Source organism: Scatophagus argus, chromosome 10 (assembly GCF_020382885.2).
Source record: "Scatophagus argus isolate fScaArg1 chromosome 10, fScaArg1.pri, whole genome shotgun sequence".
Classification (NCBI taxonomy): domain Eukaryota; kingdom Metazoa; phylum Chordata; class Actinopteri; family Scatophagidae; genus Scatophagus; species Scatophagus argus.
The window spans coordinates 3,762,030-3,783,732 of record NC_058502.1 but is presented as its reverse complement, the minus strand read 5'-3'; the positions used below and the strand labels follow the sequence as shown (position 1 = coordinate 3,783,732).

Genomic DNA, 21,703 nt, shown 5'->3' with positions numbered 1-21,703 from the left:
TTTAGATACAGAGATGTGTATTGTGTACTTAGTCTTTCGTATTCACACTTTTATTTCCATTGTTTTTCTTTTGCTTAACAGCTTGCAGACAGCGATATACTGGACAATATAAATCAGCAAATATCTGTAAGCAATAATACTCTGAGGTCTCCTGATCAGCGGAAATAATGGATGAGGAAGAGTGGAGTCTACTCCTTATGTTCACAGTGTAAGCTGCATTATTGGCTTTCACTGACTGATGCAGCATCATAATTCTAATTCAATAAAATAATATAGCCTCCATTACTCTGCAACAGGCCATCCTGTATTAAGTCTTACTTTTGCTACCTTAAGTATTTTGGATGCTAATATTTGGTGGTATTGGCATTAGTAAGTCCTGATAGCATTAAAAGCCCTGAACATTCACACTGTGTATATCATAAGCATGTTGTTAAGCATAAGCAACGTGTTGTTGCTAAATGACTGAAACAGTTGGTCCCTGATGAAAGAATCTGCTTTCTGATCAAGTTTTTGTTATTTATGTGCTTTTACAAACCCTCAAACACTGAACCCACAGTATTAATGCACAACCCCCCACACACAAACAGGCTTTTCATTAGCACTTTGTGAGCCAGTTTACCTTCACGGTGACCCGCTGGTCTTTCTGTTTAGCGAGGTTGACCAGATTCATGCCGTTGTAAACAAGGTTTTCCAAACAGCCGAGAAAATTTCTGCGTGAGCCGACTGAACTCCGAGAGCCGGGTCCCTGCTCTGCTCCCACACTCATCTGTGCAGAGAAAAATGAACACATACAGGAAAAAAAACAGCATAATATCTGAGCAGGTGGGACTAAAAGTGGATGTTTTTCTGTTGGTGTGCATCCACCAACATACACCAACACACCTGGTCGTGGTCCCAGTGGGTGAGTCTCGGTGGGATCTGCACCCACAGTGTGCTTTCATCCACAGTGAGGTTGAGGTGAGTGCTGTGATGCTCCACTGCGACATGGTGCCAGTGTTGGTCATCTAGCAGGCTGCCCAGAGACACCAGATGCCTGCCGTCAGGAGAAGAACTCCTGCCTGGAGGAGGAGGAGGACAAAGAGTGGGAGGAAGATGTGGTAACAGTAGATACTGATATCAAATATTTAAGGTTGCTGAATTTTCTTTCTTTTGGTTGTCAGTTGTGTCTTTTGTTAAATTGTAAAGTTTTTTCCTCATGTTTTATTCAAACACTCTTATCCTAGTTTGATATTTTGCTATTTTCGACAGCAAAGCGGGAAATTCAGCCTTTTCTTCTCTGTCTGTTAATCTCTCAAGGTGTTTATCGTATCCCAGTTTACTCCTCGTGAGCTGGCGGTCAAACAGTCTCACAGTTTTCCGTTGGGGATCACAACATCTCACAACCAAATCTACACAGCCAAAATGTAGGTGATCACGCATAATTAACGCGAGAAGAAAAAGGCATAAATAAATGACAAAGGAAATGCCACTGGATCTCTGCACTCCCTGACGTGTTGGCAGAGCGCTCAGAGAAGGAGGTGGAAGGCGCTAAATGCACTCGGTCATGAAATATAAATCAGGTTTTGTTTGAGAAGAGACAACGCAGCCCGTGTGGGAAAGAGGAAAGGAGACAGACAGTGGCCGGGACAGAGTCAAATGTGTTCAGTCATCAATCATCGTCTGTCCGTCAGACAGATTCAGAGAGAGAGAGACAGAGACAGACAGAGACATAGGAAGGGGGAGTGAAGTGTACTTAATCATCAGCAGACAGATGTTAGCACGTCAAAAGAGAGAGAAACATGGAAATGAAGGCAGAGTCATTACTGATACACATGTATGGTCGTATACTAATATACTGATAATTAATGCAGCACCAAACTTGCTTTGAGAGAAGCGTGAAGTTGGGCTGGTTATTCATTAATGTGATCAAATTATTTATGGTGAACGCATGCTGATACTGACATGTTAATAATCTGCACTTAATTGTTCAGCTGTCATTTATACAGTTTTAATGTACATACTGTTAGTACTGTTTTTATGAAAGATTTTTCCACATGTTTCTATTTATGCTTTTATCTCAATTCTGCATTTGCTCATACTGTTCATGTATGCATCAAAATTTCAAGGCAAACCTCTTGTGTGTGTGAAAACTTACTCTGCAATTAACACAGTGATTTTTAATTTGTTTTCATATGATATCGGCTTTTGCAATTCAAAATGTTTCAGGCATTCACAGCATTTGGCTTCTTCAAATATCACGGTCTTGTTTAGTGCTGATAAAATCAACAGTTATTTGAAGTACGTGTTCATTTCAGGGATATTTAAACCACACATTTTTCTTTTTGGGAATCATGTGAAACTGAAGTGAGTTTTCTTTCTGAGGTGAAATCAATTTCAGGCACTCGTTAGCATCTGCATACGACGCGCTGAGGCTTCCTGCCACAAAGTCTTTCTAACATGTGGCTAACATGAAACACAAAGATCGATCGTGTGTGTGCGATTTCACACGGATCACAAACTCTACAGGGGGAAGTGATGTGGCGAGACATGCTGCCCTGCGCCAAGAAAGGCTGAGAGGAAGAAGACGGTAAGAATGCAGTGATTCGGTATTTTTGTTTGACAGACACAGTGTGTTTTGTTGAGTAACACCGAATGTAAAACAACATATTTAACAAACATATTTAAACAAGGTTGTAACAATAAGGTTTTAATAATTGCTTTAGTGCAAGAGGTTGCTGATTGCCCAGAAGATTCTTCACAGTGTTAATGTTTGTTCTGTAAGTTGCCTTCATGTCTGGAGGAAACTTTCAGGAGTTTTCCTGTGTGACCTCACCAGGGTCATCTTAACTTCTAGAGATCTCTTCTCAGGATTCATGCAGCCTTCTTCAAGGTATTTTCAAAGGGAACCCTCTGAACTGCACCTGATTTTATGACCCGAGGAGCTGCTAGAAGTTCCTCAAAGCCTTTTTTCTTTTTACAGTGTAACTTTCTGTGTTAGATCATTCCAGACAGCTCCCCAAGGCAATATCACCTAATCATCTGCTGTCTGCTTCTGCATTACGGTTCTTCGCTACAACTCTAAATCTAATTTTGTTGGAAGACATTGACACGTCTTATCAGATGACAGCTCGCTATAATTGTTTCAGCATTTTCATTTCATTTCGTTCAGCTTAAATGATTGAGACGGTACACACAATCAGTCAACACAGGCATAATGTGAAACCTCCGAACCTGCTCACAACAAGTGCTCCTGGAAAACAAAAATATATCAGAAATCTTGTGCGTTTGAAGACTTTTAAAGAAGCTTGAGAAGAAAGTTATCACTACATTGATATTCCACTGCTGATTTAATTCTTCTTTTGAGAAACTTTAAGAAGAATATGAGCAAACTTTCTCACATTGTGCATGAAGCTGTCTGTCAGAAAACGTCTTCTGTACTGTGACAATCAAGTGTTGTGATAGTTTCTTTGCTCTCATCTTTCCATTTTCATTTCCATGACTCACTCAGTGATGTCTGAACATCACCCGCAGCAGAGACTCGAGAAACTGTTGCTGTTGATTTAAAAACACTTGGACGTAACACAGAGCAAGCGGCTAAATGCGAGACCATCTGAGCCTCATATGCCATGCAGCTAATCAGCTTGTCATTGTGCATGAAACATGGCCTCTGTGTTACTGGAACGAGTCAGCTGTGGCCTGTAAAATTGAGCACAGCTGGCTCTCTCTGACCAAAGCGTGTTGCCTCTCGGATGAAGGCTTAGCTGTTTATTTACGACCCCGTAAGACCGAACGCAGCTGAGAGACCTTCCTATAAATCATTATGGACGCAGTAGAATAACACGGTAAGTCAATAATGCAGTACTGAACACAACACACGGCCCACTATTCACTGAGACAGCCGAGTTGACAGACTGTATCCAGAATGAGTCACCATCTGTTTGTGGGGATAAAGGAGCTACAAAAGCTCTCAAAAGTGCTCAAGATTCTCACTTTTGTATTGAGAATAAATGAAAAACCAAATAAAACAACACAGAGCGAGACCAGACCTATCAGTCTGTTATTATGTGATGGAGGCTCCAGCAGCAATTGAGCCTCCAGCCCAAGCAGATTTAATACGACCACAAATCAATCTTCTCTGTTTCAGCAGCTTCTGCCATGAAAGTCTGAGCTCGTCAGGCAGCTCCAGTCAGCTCCTTTGGGAAGAATCTGAGACTCCTCCTTCAGGTCGTAAGTGAACCACATGGGCAAACTCAACAGATCCAACTTTCACATTTACTCTGAACGCCACAAACTCACACAAAATGAAAGCAAGCGACGACCTCTCCATCCCAAGAGCTCACTTTCCTGGTCTGTTCTCTGTGCTCTTTCTGTCATTTTCACACACACACATTTTGAGAGCAAATATTCATTATTAAATCTTGAAACTGAGCTTAAATTGCATTGATTTGATGTGTGTATAATTCATTTTTTTCCATTATATGGGAGAAAATTTTGCCCCGTCCTCCTCCTCAAACCTTCATTCTCTAACAAACAAGAGCTCAGTCAGAAGGCACAAGTTCAGTGAGCATTGATCCCTCGTATATTCACTTTAACAAAACAAAACAAAAAGGTGAGCTTAATTACGAGCCAGTGGGATACAGAACTATAAACCAACATTTTGATGAATGTATAGCAGCGAGGGAATGGGATGCATTTGGAAAGAGCGCATGAATTTTAATAAGCCGGTGTATTTATTCAAACAGTTTGGACGGCTCCAGGCAAACAGAGTGGAACTAAGTGTCTTCTGTTAAGTGCTGCTGAAGGCGGGTTAGGGCACACAGGGAGGAAAAATCTCATAATGGGGTGTTATGATGGGGGCCAGACCAACACACTGAGACCCGAATGCACGCAAGGGTCTGAAATACCTACTTACCGTGGTTTTCAAAGTTCATGTTTTGAGTTTTAAAGGAGTTTCTTTATCTTTCGTATGGTGGAGCAAAGAGCCGCACTGACAAAACGGCTCGCATTTCAGTTATGTGTGCACGTTGAAAATAAAGTTGATCTATCTTCTTCATACCTGTGGAATCCAATTCATTTTAGAAAAATGTTGGGTTTCAATGTTAACTAAAAGTTAATTGGAGGATCTCAATTGTGACTATTTGTCCAAGTTCCTGAGATTTGTCAGCATTGCTTGTTTTCAGGCGGCACGGTGGTGCAGTCAGCGCTATCGCCTCACAGCAAGACGGTTCCGGGTTCCGGGTTTTCTCTGGGTAGTGCTGTACTACTGTGCTTCCTCCCACAATCCCAAAAACATGCCCGTTAGGTTAACTGGGATAGGCTCCAGACCCCTGACGAACCTGACCAATAAGCGGTATAGAAGATGGTTGGATGCTTGTTTTCCATTTGTCCATGTGTACAGTGCTCTGTATGGCAAACCAAGCTGAATAATCAAACTTGGCACTTTCAATCCCTCAAAATCCATCAGTGCACGAGGAATATATTACAACACGTGTCAGCACAAAACAAATCTGCCCAGTCAAATCAGGGAGGGCCGCTTTCGACAGCAACTCCCTCAACCTGAGAAAAACCAGGACAAAGTCTGTGCAGCCGCAGAGAAGAAAAAGAAGAAATGATGCTACGCAATTAACCTTGTTGTCGCTCCTTCTGGAGCAGCATGGCTTTCATAACATCAGTTAAGTTCAAGTGTCAGCGTCACTACCCTTCGATGGCAGTCTGCACAGCAAAGTGAGAGGGACAATTTGTTTATAAAAAGCAATTTTTCAATTTTTTTTTTGCTTGCAGGCACACACAGTGACACCTAAAGAGTTATGATGGCCATCAGCTATTGTGTGCATCCTGATAAACACCTCAGACCACAAAGAGATGCACTCTGTACTGAACTGAGACACATAAATCTGATCCACAGACTTTACCAGCAGGCTAAGACTTTTAATTATGCATTTTAACATCACAAAAGTAATATAGTAGTGTGCTGGGAGGACAGTCTCTCGTGAAATGTGGCTGTATGTGGCGTTTTGTTAAGCAGCATAAACTGGAGGACGTGAGCTCAGCAGTTCAGATGCAGCTGAAATGAAGAACAGCAAAGCATGATGACTCGTGACTCGAATGCTCGTGAGGGCAAATATTTCTCCAATGCTTGTCTGATCAGTAAGGTTCAGCACAAGGTACATCATCAGTATGTCGCCAAACAGTACATGTACAATAGTACATGAGGTCAGCCACAAAAAATGAGCTCTCCAGCAAGAGAAACAGATTAGAGGAAGAATGGGCAGCAGATGTCAACAGAAACACTGGACGCTGTCTTTCATTCATTTTACTTCAATCCTAAAGGCAATCTTCTTTCAAAGCCCATACTTTTGGCCAGACTTTCTGATAAGGAAGTCCAGTACCACAGACAGAGAAATTCACGATATCCTGACATCACAAGCAACAAATGCTCATCTTGGTAATTGATAAACCAAAAAGAGTGGAGCTCTAGCTAATGGGTGTTGTGGCTTCTCATACGGCAAGACGCTTACATCGTTTGGAAAGTTTTGAAGGTATGTCATGACGCCGTACCTTCTTGGAGAAGCAGGAGAAGCTTTCCTTTCTCTAATTCCAGGGTGAGGCTGCGTTCACTCTGTCCCTTGGCGTGAAGCAGGATCCCGGAGTTCCTCAGCGTTTTGAATTTCAGAGAGATGCTCTCCCTGGTCACCTGCCTCAGCCTGGGACTCAACCTGTAGAGGAGGCTGCTGCTGCCATCGAAGCTCACCACGTCAGAGTCTGAGAAAACAAGATGACTTTTAGATATTATGATTATTGTTGCATTATTTATATTAGAACAACAGATGACATGCATGCTAACCTTAAAAAAACTTTAACTTTCATTGTTTTGTCTTTGTTAAATCCTTTTTTGCATGGCATGTTTGTGTGTTTGTTCATTTTCATTTTTGTCATTATTCACATTATGGATCAATAAGTGTAGTTTGAGAGCCATAAACCAAATGCAGGTGTTTGCTAAAGACTGATCAAGCCAAATCAAAATGTCGACCAAGAGAAGCTAATATTTAAGCTGATGTCTGAATATGAGAAGCAGATTATAGACTAGACCGGAGCATCTGTCATATCACCCCAAAGAAAATGATACACTAACATTTCCTGTCATTGTGCTGAGTGCTGCTGCGCAACAAATCTCACGCCTACAGTGTCGCTATCGAAGCATCAAATTAGAAATGTCACCAGAGATGCATCAATTACTGCATGCAGTGCATGTGAGCCTTTGCTGCTGACAGTGATGCTGGAAATGGTACAAACCTAAAAGTCATGTTTTTTTTCTTCCTCTTCCTCTTGTACACCTTTTGGATGAAACAAGTCTAATTAAAGGTGATTTCCTCCAGCTGAGAGCGGCCGTTTCGTTGATAAGCAGACACTCTTGCTATTTTTACCAGCCACGCTCTTTCTAGGATAATTCATTCAGGATTACAAAAACATTTTGTTTTGTAGCAATATTTCATGCACGGAGTTCGATTAGTCCCTCATGTTTTGATATCACAATGTCGTTTTATTTTTGTCTCCCAGTTTGCAAATGTCATTACTTCACTTTTGGGGACACTTTTGTTGTCGTGTGTAGTTTTTTCATTTTTCACTGCCTTTGTCTGCAGAGTTGGACTGAGTTTGTTTTTGCATCTAATTACATAGATGGATTTTCAAGTCTGTGAAAACGCTCTTTGGAGGCGAGGGAGTACTGATTAACTTTTCACACTGGCTTGACTTCTTACAGACAAATTACTTCTGCCTGAGTTCATGTCACATAATGAAACTTTCCCTGCCGAACGGCAGACGCAGGAAGACGTCCTCTATTTCTGTCATAACCACAGCTGTTGTTTCCTCCCCTGCATCCTTCACCCACATTTCTTCTGTTCTTCTCTCAGTTTGGCACGTGTGGCTCACTCCTAACCAGCCCTGATCTGCTGCTCCTCATCTCCAATTAGTGTTGTTGTGTATTCTCTATGCACTGTATAGACAAAAGTATTGGGACAGCTGACCATTACACCAACTGTGAATTTAATGACGTCTCATTGTAAACACACAGACAGCTTTGCAGCTCTAACAGCTTCCACTCTTCTGTGAAGGCTTTCCACAACATGTTGGAGTGTTTCTGTGGGAATTTGTGCCCATTCATGCAGCAGAGCATTTGTGAGGTCACACACTGATGTTGGACCAAAAGGCCTGGCTCACAATCTCCATTCCAGTTCATCCCAAAGGTGTTGGATGGGGTTGAGGTCAGGGCTCTGTGTGGGCCAGTCAAGTTCTTCCACACCAAACTCATCCAACCATGTCTTTATGGAGCTTTGCTTTGTGCACTGGGGCACAGTCATGCTGGAATAGAAAAGGGCCTTCAACAAACTGTTGCCACAAAGTTGGAAGCATAGCATTGTCCAAAATGTCTTGGTACGCCGAAACATTAAGAGTTCCCTTCACTGGGAGTCAGGGGCTGAGCTCAAACCTTGAAAAACAGCCTCAAAAATAAGTGTGTCTGCATACTTTTGTCTATATAGTGTGCATATGAGGTTCTTTTTATCTGAATATGGAGGAGGTGGTGTGAGCTGATCCAGTCAGATGTTTACTCCCCTTCCTCTCCTTTGTGTCAGCCACAGCAGCTGATTAAAAATGCCAAAGGATACAGCTGGATGAGTGAAGACAAACACGTTCACTGAAACAAAATGATGTGAATGCCATTCAGACAGTGGAAATGTCATGATGTATTACGGTTACTAGTGCTTGAGAAATTATGTCATGCTGGTGGAGTCTAAACTACTGAACAGTGTTGTGGGACATACAATGAACAGAAATATTACAACGGCTGAAAAGAAAGTAGAAATCAAGCCCTTTAATCTGCTCCCGATCGTCTCTTATTTCTTCTTCAAGAATATTAAAACCTCTTTCACTGATTTAGACTACATGACTTCAGCATCATTGCAGCGCGACCCAACAGATGCAGAACCACAGATTATGATGAGATGAGAGAAATAGCAAATATAATTTTTTTTCCCTCAGACTTTAATTATAGAGTCCTGTTCACTTAGGCCTACAAAGGCAGTGAAATAAGAATGTATCTGTTCTGGTGCAGATGATCCTGTCATCTTTTCAGTTTACGTCTGCAAGTTGAGGATAAAAAAACAGTCCAAACTCACCGTAATGACATCCATAGGTCTCCAGCCTGAGTCCAATGCGACCATTGGGATTCCAGTCCAGGGGGATCAGACGGATGTATCGGGCGATCACTGGATGCTGGAGCTTGTGCTGGACCACACTGTCTGCGTTGCTGTTACCTGGAAATGCCTAGAAAGAAAAATGCATCAACAGCAGCTGTGAGCTAAATGTCTGGCTTCCCACCTTCATCTGCTTTTTTGTATCCACAAAGACAAAGACTTCTCCCTCTGGATCTTTTACTGTAGTCAACAAAAGCAAGTGACCAAATTCTTTCACTTTCTTTAACTGAAGCTGAGGTGCAGTCCCCGAGGCCTGTGTGGGAAGCGCTACGTTTGATTTTCCTCTTAATGAAGGGAATATTGTGGAGAACGGGCCACGTTCCTGGTGAATGGTTCCTCAATCAGGTAGAAAATTAGATCTGTGAAGCACTCACTGTAGTTTTATATGTTTTAGACGCTTTGGTAAACACTTGGTCCATGGAGAATAACATTTATTAACCTCTGCAATGCTGCCCTGCTCCTTCTGGCTTCTCTCACCTTTCAGCTTCAATTTGGATTTGATCTTAAGCCCTTTTATCAACTTTTCTGTCCATTTTCTCTACTTTGAGTCATTTTTTTCTTTACAGGTGGCTCAGCTTCTTTTCACACAAATGTAAAATAATGTCACGTAACGAAACAATATTTTGTTTGATTGTGCCTAAATCTTTATATCTTTATGACTCAGTGTGTGTTCCACCTGAATTACATCTGCTTCAAACTGTTGTCTGGATTTTCTTCTCTCTTGGCATCTTGCCATTTTAATCTTTCACATAAAAACTTCATTCGTCACGCCGACTCTGAACACTTAATCGTTTTTTTTTAATTTATATGCAAATACTGTAAACTAAAGATACAGTTAACAGAAGAAATTCAGCTCCACAGTAACGCGGCTGAGAAGTGATGTCCTGTCTACCCTGCTGCATTGTCCTTAAAGAAGCCACTGAGTCTCCCTCGACTCCAGGCTGCTGGTCTGTAGCTGATCCTGACCTCTGACCTCACTGATGCTGGGAAAGATTTCTGAACAGGATTAAGATATTTGAATTTCTACCTGATGTTGTGATTTTAAATGAGGCTGAAAGTTAACAAATGAGATTTGAGGGAGTGTGACTACTGAAGGACATCTGCATATTTGTGTCACTGTTCCTCCTAAATGTCAGAATAAATCTGGAAGTCTGTGTTATACTGATCTTGCAGCTTTGGGGGGAACACTTCATTTAGCTGAGGCACTGGCTTTTGAAAAATAACTTGAGTAAAGGTCGAAAATCCTCCAAGATTACAGACGGACTGAAAGAAAGTAAAATGTGGCGAAGGCTTGAGGAGAAGTCAGGAAGCAAAGCAGGAAACCAAAGCTCTGATAAAACCAGTTCACTCACTCTACTAACCTCAGGTGAAATTCTGATGGCTATTTTAAAGCAGCATGGATTACAAAATGTCCAAATTTAAATCCCTGGAGATTTATTTAAAATCGTAACATTAAATATTTGGATCGTGCAGGAGCTCCTCTGCTTCATCCTCACTGTGTAGATGTGGTTTGATTGAGTTTGATTTGCAAGACTGACAACGCACTTTTCTTAATTTCATCTTAGTTCAACAAAAAAGTTTCTAGTTTTTATTTTCAGAACTTGACTTCAGAACTTAGTAATAAGAAAAAATAGGAGATGGACACAAAATTATCCATTTAAAACACTGTCAGTAAAAGTTTGTTCAGTTTCAGTAAATTTCATGTAAATGTTGTACATCCATCACCTGATCCTCCACACCTTCATCTTCCACTCTCAGTTTCTGGCTTGTCTCCCTTTTGGCACACTGAGCCCATATTTCCATTTCAGGATGATTAACAGAACCTGCCTTTGCCTGTCCTGCAGGGAAATCTATGATGCACTTCAACTTGTTTACTTCCATTAACCCTTAAGGATGCTTCGTTCCCTGATTAGGAGAGTATAGATTCCCAGCACCACCTGCTCCTTCTCACCTTTGCGGTGGATGTGAAGACAGGAAGAGAAAATCAGAGGAGGAGATAATGTTACTCAGCCTCACAAACTCTGGCCTCTGAGCTTAAAAGAAAGAGCCGCCCTGGAGGAATTGTGACTGATGAAGCAGCTCAGCAGTCGACTCTGTTCCCCGAAAGCCATAATAAACCAGGCTGACTAATGCGTGGAGCTTTAGGAGGACTTTTGAGACACGTTGTGGATTTATCCTGATTTATGCTCAGTGTGAAATCAACAAGCTTTTAAGCCGTGAGAAGCCTTTTTTCTGTTCTCTCTCTCTGAAGGAGTCTTAGTTTGACATTAGTTTTACCCTCGCTGTGAGAGTCTTTTCTCTCATCAACTTTAAATTGAAGCTGTTTGTCACAGTGCTGCTGTAATGGGGAGAATCCTGTGTCTGCACAACCAGCTTCAAGGTAATGCTTGACCACCTTCACCTGCTAAGTGTAATGTGGTCAACACTGCAGGTAAGAGTGATGGAAAATCTGAGTGAAGAGGAGCGAATTAGATGGTAACTTTGCTGGATTTTATAAATTTGAATAAACAGGAAGTATTTTTGTGAGCTTGATTTATTTATTTATTTATTTTTTTTGGCATCCCAGACAGTTTCAGAGATCATCTGGACATCTAAGTGAGAGCTAATTTTTCAGTTAACTGTGCTGTTCTCGCTCATAGAAGGGCTGATCTCATGTTTCACTTCCTTTTTGTTCTGGACTGGGACGCGAGCCTCCTGTGTTTCTGGTATTTTGCGTAATGGTACTGTGTTCTCTATTCTCTACCGTGAGGGTTTGTTTTACTCCAAAAATTCAAATCAAAGTAATGAAAGAAAGACAGCTGTGTGTAATAACTCAGTGATGATGTTATCACACTGTGAGGACCTACAGGAACAGCTGCTCTCCCAGCACAGTGGAGCCACTGTTAATGTTACGTCAAAATGTCTTCTGTAAAAAAGACCTTTTGTCTCTGCTGGTTCTGACTGTGCAGTCACAGACTCACTTTCCTCCTAACAGTCAGTTTTACTCATGTTTCCTATATTACATGTGCAGCTGTCTGGCTAGCTTCACTCACCCCTGTACTGTCTTCCTCTCTGTACTGTCTCCAGTTGTGTCCTGTGTCGCTGAACATCAACAGGTAGGCCGTCAGCCAATCGGAGCTGCCGTAGCGGCCTTGGGTAGCAACAGCGGTGATTTGTGTCCGCCCACCCAAGTCGACCTCCAACCACTGATATCCGTCTGAACTCTGAGGCGACCAACCGCCAGCTCCTGGAGGGAGAGAAGGACATCTGTGTGTCATTTAAAGAACTGATGTTCTGGCTCTTTATTTTGAAATTCAAATTATATTTGGACTATTCAAAACGACAACAAAAACACAATGAATAACAGCACACTTTTCATAACATTACCTGTAGGACACATTTCTCAGGAAAGTAAAAGAGTAAAATTAAAAAAGTTTCCTGACAAATGCAGACCCATACATAGTTCACTTGTTTCTTGAAAGAGGATATATCTCACAAAACTTATTTAATCAGACTCAAACTTTTCCCAGAGTTTAAAAGCCCTGAGTGCAAATACTTTATCAACCCATTGCTATGATGTTTAATTTGGAGCAGTCAGAAGAGTTTAATCTGCAGCTTGAGGACGGTTCTGTGCATAATACAAGCTGCAGCTGAGGCATTTATGGTCAACACTGCGAGCTTTATACAATATTAAAGTTGGCAGCAGACATTCATATAACCTGAGCACCAGGGCAGAGGACCATAGGAGGAAGACACACTAAATAATTAATATGCCAAAAGGTGTGTGTTACTGTGCACAGGTGAAAGTGCTGAGTCATTCCAAAGGGACATTTTTCTGTCACAACCTCAGATGCACATTTGTGAGGCCGTGCATTTGCCTCGAGTAGACCAGCGTTTTGACCGTCCTGATTAAATCATTCTCCTGGACTGTTTTACCGTGGATCTCTCCTAATCTTTGGGAGGGCTGGTGGAGTTAAGAGGGAATGTTTTTATAAGTGGGTCCCCATTTTGTTTGCGGCACGCATGAGGACACTTTTTGACAGCTGGTGACACCAGCAATGTGCCACCAAATGCAGTTAAAAACACAGGACTTGAAATGTAAACAGAAAATAAAGAAAAATGCACCCAACACAACCTCAAGAACACCAGCAAATTATCTTGGTTGAAAACACTGAATGCAAAAATCACAATTTTAGCGATTTTATTTTTGAAGATCCAACGAACCCTGCGGCATCCTCTGAGCATCTTATCCCACTGATCAATGGTTTGCCCAGCATCAGCCTCCCCCCCTGTTTGTTAAGCGTTTTTGCTCAAATGTGTCACACCACCTCTTCTTCTTCACCATCTGTCACTACTCTCCCCTTTCCGTGGGGGAAGAAAGAGTTGGGCAAACTGAGTCTTAGCAGTCTTGTATAGGAATGACAAAATGTTCTCACTTTTCAATAATGATCCTCATAGAGACAGCAGTGCAAGAAAAAAGTCCACCATAAAACACTCCTGTATTTTTGTAATAGCATCCGTAATTCACGGTCATATTAGACAGGCTGAGATGTGTTTTTTAGTTTAAAAACTGCTCTCTCGTGGGTGACTTTGAGGATGAATCTCTAATTAATTATGACAACCACAGACGGTATCAGTGCCATCCTTTTGGCACTACAATTCTTTTCAAAGTGACAGCCAAAGATTATAGAAATGTATTGATATCTGTACCAAAGTCTGAGTTCGAGTCGGGGCTCTCTGCCTTTTGAGCCACTTGGTTATCAGCAGAGTCAGAGGTTGAGCAACAGCCTTTGGGTAAAAAGGAAAATCACTTTGGTGCTCGTTTATGCCTTTGAATCTTCTCATAGGAGCAAGAAGTTTCAAAATTTCCCCAGGATGCACAGGAAAAACTTCATCGACTTTGCATTTCCAAAGCCTGTTTTTTTTGTACTCACTTTAACGCAGCCAAGGTTCTTGGAGCCAGCATCTTATAGTCGGAAGAGTAGTCGTCTCACCACCAAAGGCGTGTTTTGGCTCCTGACTTGGCTGAGAGACTACAGCACTACCAGAGATTAGTGTTTTAAATCCAATATCTAGGTTGCACCCAAGAGCAAAATTCGAACAGTTAGAAGCCTGGCAGATTAAATGTCCTGGATGTCGTGATTGCAGGAGAAGCACCACGGATCTCTATGCCTGCACTGGGCAGATGGACAGAGCCTGGCAGTATCACAGTATAAACTGGACGGGGCCATAAATATCAACAAATGCAATCATTTGTAATCAATCATCATACAGATGTGAGTCATGAAGGACTTGGATGTGACTTAGGCCTCCTTTGTTGTCATTTGCTTTTTCACTGATTCGAGAAAAGATCAGACTTTGTTTCTTTTCATGTTCAGTCTTAGCTCATTTCATTCGCCTGTCTAAAAGATATGACAAGACGTGTCTCCTCACAAATGGTGCCAGTACTTGAAGAGGGAAACTGGGGGTAAAAGATTTCCCTGAATGTTGCTCCCATTCACACATGAACCCATGCAGGAAATGTTCCTGAACATTAAGAGGCTTGGGGGTTTCTTTCAGGCACATTCACTTCAGCTTTCATAAGAAGGAAAATATGCTTCTTGTATTTCATAAGCTTTTAATTAGTGATCAGCGATTGATCCTGAATGTAGATGATGACCAGTTAAGGAGCTGAAGTAAAATTTGAATTATTAACAATGTTCGTTTATGGGTTAATGCACAGTTTAATAGTGCAAGAAGACTGTGTTTGCAGGAAACCAAAATAGCTCGTTTTGAACAGAGATGTGTGTGTGTGTTGCCTCTATGAGACTCTGCTCATTTTGCTGGTAAATTAACTCAGAATGAGGCAGCTCCTCAGAGAATCACTATAGAGGGTGAGGAGCGTTAGCAGCAGCTGAAGGAGATGAAAACGAGCAGGGTTTTTTAATTTGTTCACTGACTTCTACACAGAACAGCTGGGACTCTGGAATTAAAGGTTTTAAATATCAGTGTTCCTTTTTTTTCACGTCTGAGGTGTGTGTCGTGGCTTTCAAAACTGGATTAGATTTATTGATCAGTCTAATTCACTTTTAAACTCTTTAAATCTCAGGCTGAGGATTAATAACATATTGTAACCTGCAAGGTTTTAGGAAAAAGGAATTAGAAGAGCTAATGAGCTAAACCCTCAGCTATATGAAACAGAAGAGACTGCGAGACATATTATGTATAACGCACATTTAATATCTGTAGCAGTTTGCGTGTATCTTTAAGAGACTGCACACACACACAACTGCATGAATCAATGATACTTTTCTTTTGAAGTGATGCTTGCAGGGTATTAAATGTTTTCATCCACCAACATCTTGATTTTCTTTGATTTTGTGTCAAGTCACATGTCTTCACTGTCCTTCTTGTCAGTTTCTTTGCTTCTCTCTTTTTCTTCTGTGCAGATAAATAAGTTATGTTTTGCCATTCAGATGTGTCTGATGGTCCTTTAGAAGCATCTGATCCTCCTTACGGCAGATCAAACCCACATTGGTAAACAGGCAGAGCGGCTTGACTAAAGTGAACGAGCACAGTGGGTGTGTTTGCTCACAGCTTTCGCCAGTAAACACACCACATAGACAGCAACCTGCAGGCTGTGCTCCCTGCAGTCTCCCAGGTGGTGAAAATCATCCAGATCCTCAGGTGTGTCGAAGACCAGGACACCACAGCACATCCATCCAGATCTGGTCTCTGGTAGGAGTGTAAACCAGACAGCTCTGAGGTTTGTTTTCTTAAAATTTTTTTATTCAACTTTCTTGTCAGTTCTTCTGGTAAAAAGCAAACTTTCTGCAGAGTGTGTGATGCACTCTTCTAAAACATAAACATGTACAAACAGCAGAAGGGAGGATATAACCACTGTACTTTTGGGCTTTTTCCTGTCAGTTTGTTCACTATTCACCTTGAGGTATCCAGCTGAGACTTCTCTGACCTCTGGCTTTTCCCCGAGTTCCTTTGTTTTCCCTGTCTCCATCATGTCTCCACCTTCCACTGTGCCCCCGGACAGCCGGACTGCTCTCACCTGGTTGATCTCCACACCTGTCTGCAGTGAGCTCATCAAACCACACCAGGAGAGCCGTGTCTCTACCTTCACTCATGGCCTAATTGCTAGTTGCACTCTCAGTATTATTTTACTTGAGTTTATTCCTTGTGTTGATTCCTCATCCTTTTACTGACCTTTTGTCCTCTGTGCATAGGATCACCCGTCTCAGCACTGACACTACTGACACTACTGTAGCAGCTCACCTCTTCACTTACATGGCAATAAAGACAATTCTGATTCTGATTCTGATTCCTCTGCCCACCCTTCAGCCATCATCATCTTCTTACTTAGTTGAAATGAATTCATCTTTAACCACTGTCCATTGTGTCTGTCTCTGCTTTTTGGGTCCCAAAGAAAGCTCTGAAGCAGGCTAGTTTTCTTTTATAGCTTATTTTATCTGCAAGGCTGGCTAAAACACCAGGGGGCAGAGGAAAAGTAGCTGTTGAAGAGATAGAGTTGTTGGAACATGACACTGTGCTACCCTTAATTTCCCTTAAACAAGAAAACTTTTGGATTCTCTTTAAACACAGTGAATGATGGGAACATCCTCTGCTTAGAAACAGGAAAAATCTGAACAGCTGCCGATCAGTCCTGCTGTCCTGCCCCTGATATTTCCTGTCCGCTTCTGCCTACCACCACAGAACACCTGTAAATACCACAGATTTATTCACCAAACAGCATCAGGGACTCACCTTCTCTTCGGTTCAGCTTAGCAAAACCTGGTCCATGGCTGGCGGACAGCTGCGAGGAGCTTCTGAAGGACGACGGCTGTAGGTTGGACACCAGCGGATTGTGACAGACGTCTGCGAACCACAGAACAGAGGAAACAGGAGACTTAAGCTCATGAGAACTGTTGTGGTTCTTCCTTCAATCCAGTAAGAATGCTCTCTTCGATTTCAGTGCTGAAAATATTCACTCATTAGGCCTTTTGTCAGAGTTTTTTATAAACACTTATGACTATAGACCCTGCTGGATTAAAAAATGCATCGTTCTAACTGTCTGAAAGGGCACATAAATGAGACAGCCTGGCCTTTGGAGTGGATTAGTTATCCTCGGAGGAGGATTTGTGTACCACACACAATCTTTTACTGCTTTTGCTCAACAAGACTAATTTGCTCTCTTTTTTAGCTTACAGGTTGCATGGACTCATACAGCACATTTTGTTTTGTTTGCCTCAAGCTGCATGTTAAATTTTGGTGAACAATGGACATGCTTGTTGAAACATTTTCTGGTCATGTCATAGCTGTAGGCTACACAGAAATGCATGCACAGTAATGAGCATTCATGTTTCAACTAATGCATTAAATTAGTGAAATTTGACTTTCCCCCCTCGTTAATGAATCTTCCCTCTGTCCCTGACAGCCACAGATCTCCATGAGCTGAGATATCCCTCGGTGAGATGGTATTAAGGAAGCATCTTAAGCTGTCTTTACTTTGTTTAGTCAAGATTTAATAAGACTTGGCCTCGCAGCTTTGATATTGAATTTCTGCCTGTTAGGGTGACTAACGAGTTTGACTTTGGCCCATCTTTCATGGGACTTTGATAGCTGGATTTTCTTTGTAGTCTTTTGTTTGCACAATGCTGCATTTACAGGTCAGTGCTACAGTAACTTAGCCAAGCATGCTAATATTACGGTGGTCCTGAGTCTTCAAACATTAAAACATTATTCGCTGAGTGAGTGAAATCCTCACATGTGGATAAACAACTCATATTTCTTATCATCTATTTTTTGAATTTGAAATATTTACTGGTACAAAGCCTGAATACCAGTAATAACTCTGACAGTGTGGAAAAGTAAAGGTACTGAATGACACTATGGAAACGTAAGACAACACAGCCAAACATAACTTACTGTGCTGCAATGACATGAGAAATATTTATTTGCACAGTAACTGATGTTAAATCAGATATGGTCCGATCAGGTGATGTACTCTTGTGAAAGTGAAATAGATATGTTGCATACAGACGCAGGTCTGACTCTGTACAGCTGTGCACTTCATCTCATAAAAACACGTTGTTGGCGGGGGAACGACTCTGGATACTAAAGAGAATATTTAATTATGCCAAATCGATACTTGAAAGGCTTTCACTCTTGCTGTCGGCGGCAAAAGAAGGATGCAAAACGTATAGGGAAAGTGAAACTTCTTTTGAAGGTCTGAGTTTTAGGTGTGAGCTTGGTTCAGATGGGGGTTTTCTAAGTCTGAAACTGTGCGCCTCCCGTCTTACAAACACTCAACCTTTTCTTTCTTAGTTGCTTGCTTCCTTTATGAATATTGAGTCGTGATTGTTATTTGATCTCAGACAATCAACAGTTGAGTCCAGACAGCCTAATGTTGCTGTTTGAATTTGTTTGACATGTTGTATAAATTTTGTTTTCTTCGTGAGGCAAGGTGCCATCTGATAAATCTTCTCAGCATCCAGGTTTTTATATAAATCCTTTGCTTGTAGTTGTATATGGACCTTTCTGTAGAACAGGAAAAACGTCATACTGAACTGGATAAAACCCTGCAGTCTGAGCCCTTGGACAGGAACTAATTTTTTATTTTATATATATATATATATATATATATATATATATATATATATATATTACATAAAGTTAAAAAATAAAAAAACAACAACAACATATCCTTGTTAAAAATATCAATGGAAAAATTTGCAAAACTTTAAAAAAAATACAAACAAAAACAATCATCTTTATGAGTTCTGTCATTTTTATGAGCTGAAATTTAGGAGCTTTAAATGGGTTTTTGCTTGCGGCAGTTTGCACCAGTTTGACAGAATGGCCCTTTAATCAGCCTTTCATTTTGCCACATTTAAGCTGACACTGAATCCAAGAACACAGGCAGTAAGAACCCAGTGAACTGAAAAAAAGTTTTAATATAACAAGTATCATCTTTTCATGTGACATGACATTTTAAAATTCAAATATGGCGCATGCAGTTAAAAATTGAACTGTCTATATATCTCACCCACATGCAGCGTGGGAAGCTGCTCATTGAAAAGAATGAAATATCTAACCGCTAAGTTGCCCTCCGCTGTGCTTTACATAGAAACTTATATAAAAACAAGGTATTAAGGTATTTTTTTTATTTTTTAATCATTTCCAGGCAGTTTTCAAGCACCAGAACTCACTTTATTATTAAAGCAAGTCTTAATTTAAGCTGTGCTTCTCACACAAAAAACACTAATCATCTGTGGATGGAAATGATGTGGACTTGTTCACAGTGCTGACAGAGGAGTATATGAACCCACACAAGATAACCTCAATGGCCCAACACTGAAGCCACTGAACTATCACAGCCAAAACCACACGAATGACCTCTCCTCTCTCTCTCAGTGGTTAAAGTTGCTTCGCTAATTAATACAAGAGGAGCTGCAAACATTACTCAACCAGAATAGAAAAAGATTATCACTATAGCAACAATACATTATATTTTGACCCAGAAATAATTTAACGACCCTGAATTGCGAGAGCTCTTTGTGCCTTAGCGGCTGACAGACGCAGGAGAAACCACAACAAAAATTACTGTAGTTCACGTTGGAGACAGAAAATGCAGAGGATTTACAAAACACAAAACAAAACAAAACAAAAAAATCTTTACTTGCAATTGGGTTGCTGACTGCAACCAGTGGGGCACAAAATCCCACGAAACGCCAGCAGGAAGAGGAAATAAATTCTGAGTTCACGCTGGATCCCCAACTGCTAAACACTGACTGAGAATTTAATGAAGGAAACTCCGTGAAACGTTAAGATGGGAAATCTTTCTGCCTTATTCCAGAAGCTTTACTGAAGTCTTCCTCAAACATGTCTCAATGTTCTGACATGAGAGATGATTTTTCAACCTATTTCAGTCAGGAATTATATATGAGGTTTCGCCCTAATGGTGTAAAGAGAGCTTGCCTTTCAAAATTAGTTGGTCAGTTGTTTTTCCATCTAAAATACAAGGTTTTCTGTGCCGAGACCCAAATTTATGACCCGAAGTGATTGGGTCATGAATCCCTCATTGTCGCACTGCCAAACGTTTCCTTCTTTTTAAACAACATGCCACAATTTATAGACATCTGACACACGATAATGTGATGATAAACAGCAGCTATAGTAGATATAAAAACTGACAAATGTACACATGTGGGCGTGAAATGTTCTACAGTTCAAAAACAACCTTCTGGTTATGCCATTACAGTCATATCACAGGTGAAGAAAAAGGTTATACTAAACTGAGACAATACAGGATTTAATGAGCGTTATTGATCAGTCAGAAGGATCTTGAAAAGGGAAAATGCAATAACACGATGCATTTTCCATTCTGAGTCATCCATCTGCATGTCTGCCACTGAAACCCTAAACATTCAGTATTGATCACTGAGCCCGACAAACATTTGCACTCTTCATGCGACAGCTTTGAACACACAGTATCATATGAGCTGTTAACATTTCGTCCCATCTTATTAAAATCCGTAACTTTGGCCGTATTGCCAGAGGCATTTCTGACAATATGAGCCTCCTTTGTAGTGAACTGAACATTTTACACCAGCTGCTTACGTGATTCGCATAGTTTACGTATAAGAGACGGTAATAGCTAGAATTGATATTGTCACATGACATTTTCATAGCTTTTGCATTAATGCTAACAGCCCAGTCGTACAGGTAAGCACTGCTTGCTGTATATTAAAAAATGTTTGGTTACACAAACACTCAGCATCTGCTTGTATCTTACAGTTTGTCTTTCAGATCTTGTTGCTTCCAGCCCGAGAGAACAGAAACCACACAGTCCACCTTGACAACTGCTATGCTCAACTGTCACTGCTGGTGGTTTTTCTCTGACTTTTTCTCTGACGCCGTTTTTTTTTCACATCTAACTATACATATATACTGCATGTGTATATTTTTACTCGTTTTGGCTCACTTTTAGCACATTGCAGAAGCATCTCAGAAGCAGCGTTACCTGAACAGCCTTTGGTCTGAACAGAGATGTTGTGAATCATGAGTCATTTCCACCTTGTCAGTTCTCACATTCAGCAGAGTGAGCTTCATCAGTGAGCGTCCTCTCATATCTCCTTACATTACCGTGTTGTTACTGGTTACCATGAATAAATCGAGCTGATGAGCATCTGCTACAATAAACAACAGCAGTCAGATTTACAGTTTCAGAGCTTATTGAAACCACTGAGTCATGCATCTCTGCGCACAGTGAGGTTGTGGCCCCAAACATGCGCCGTAATTCACAAAAAAATCATGGTCACAGAGAGCCCAAGGCTGCTCTTGCTTCAGATTAAATTTGCTATAAAAATATGAACTTTTAAAACTTGAAGTTGTGTATACAGTGATGTATCCTCTTTTTCCTGCCACTGATGCACTCATTAAAGTTTAAATGTAATATAAGGATAAGATGAGAAAGCTAGCAAGGCAGCAGCATAAATAGTACA

The 21,703-nt window shown here is 41.0% G+C and overlaps 1 protein-coding gene across 1 annotated transcript in view; it reads right to left on the bottom strand.

The window, feature by feature from the left end:
- Positions 1–16,459, bottom strand: part of LOC124066362 (contactin-associated protein-like 4) — a 38,844-nt gene extending 22,385 nt beyond the window's left edge. The window contains exons 1-6 of the mRNA XM_046402703.1: positions 16,132–16,459; positions 12,263–12,456; positions 9,153–9,300; positions 6,538–6,741; positions 883–1,058; positions 620–766 (exon numbers count right to left, since the gene is read on the bottom strand). Of these exons, the coding sequence (XP_046258659.1) occupies positions 620–766; positions 883–1,058; positions 6,538–6,741; positions 9,153–9,300; positions 12,263–12,456; positions 16,132–16,327 (1,065 nt within the window). The 5' untranslated portion in view covers positions 16,328–16,459. The remainder of the gene's footprint in view (positions 1–619; positions 767–882; positions 1,059–6,537; positions 6,742–9,152; positions 9,301–12,262; positions 12,457–16,131) is intronic.
- Between the last annotated feature and the right edge of the window lie 5,244 nt (positions 16,460–21,703).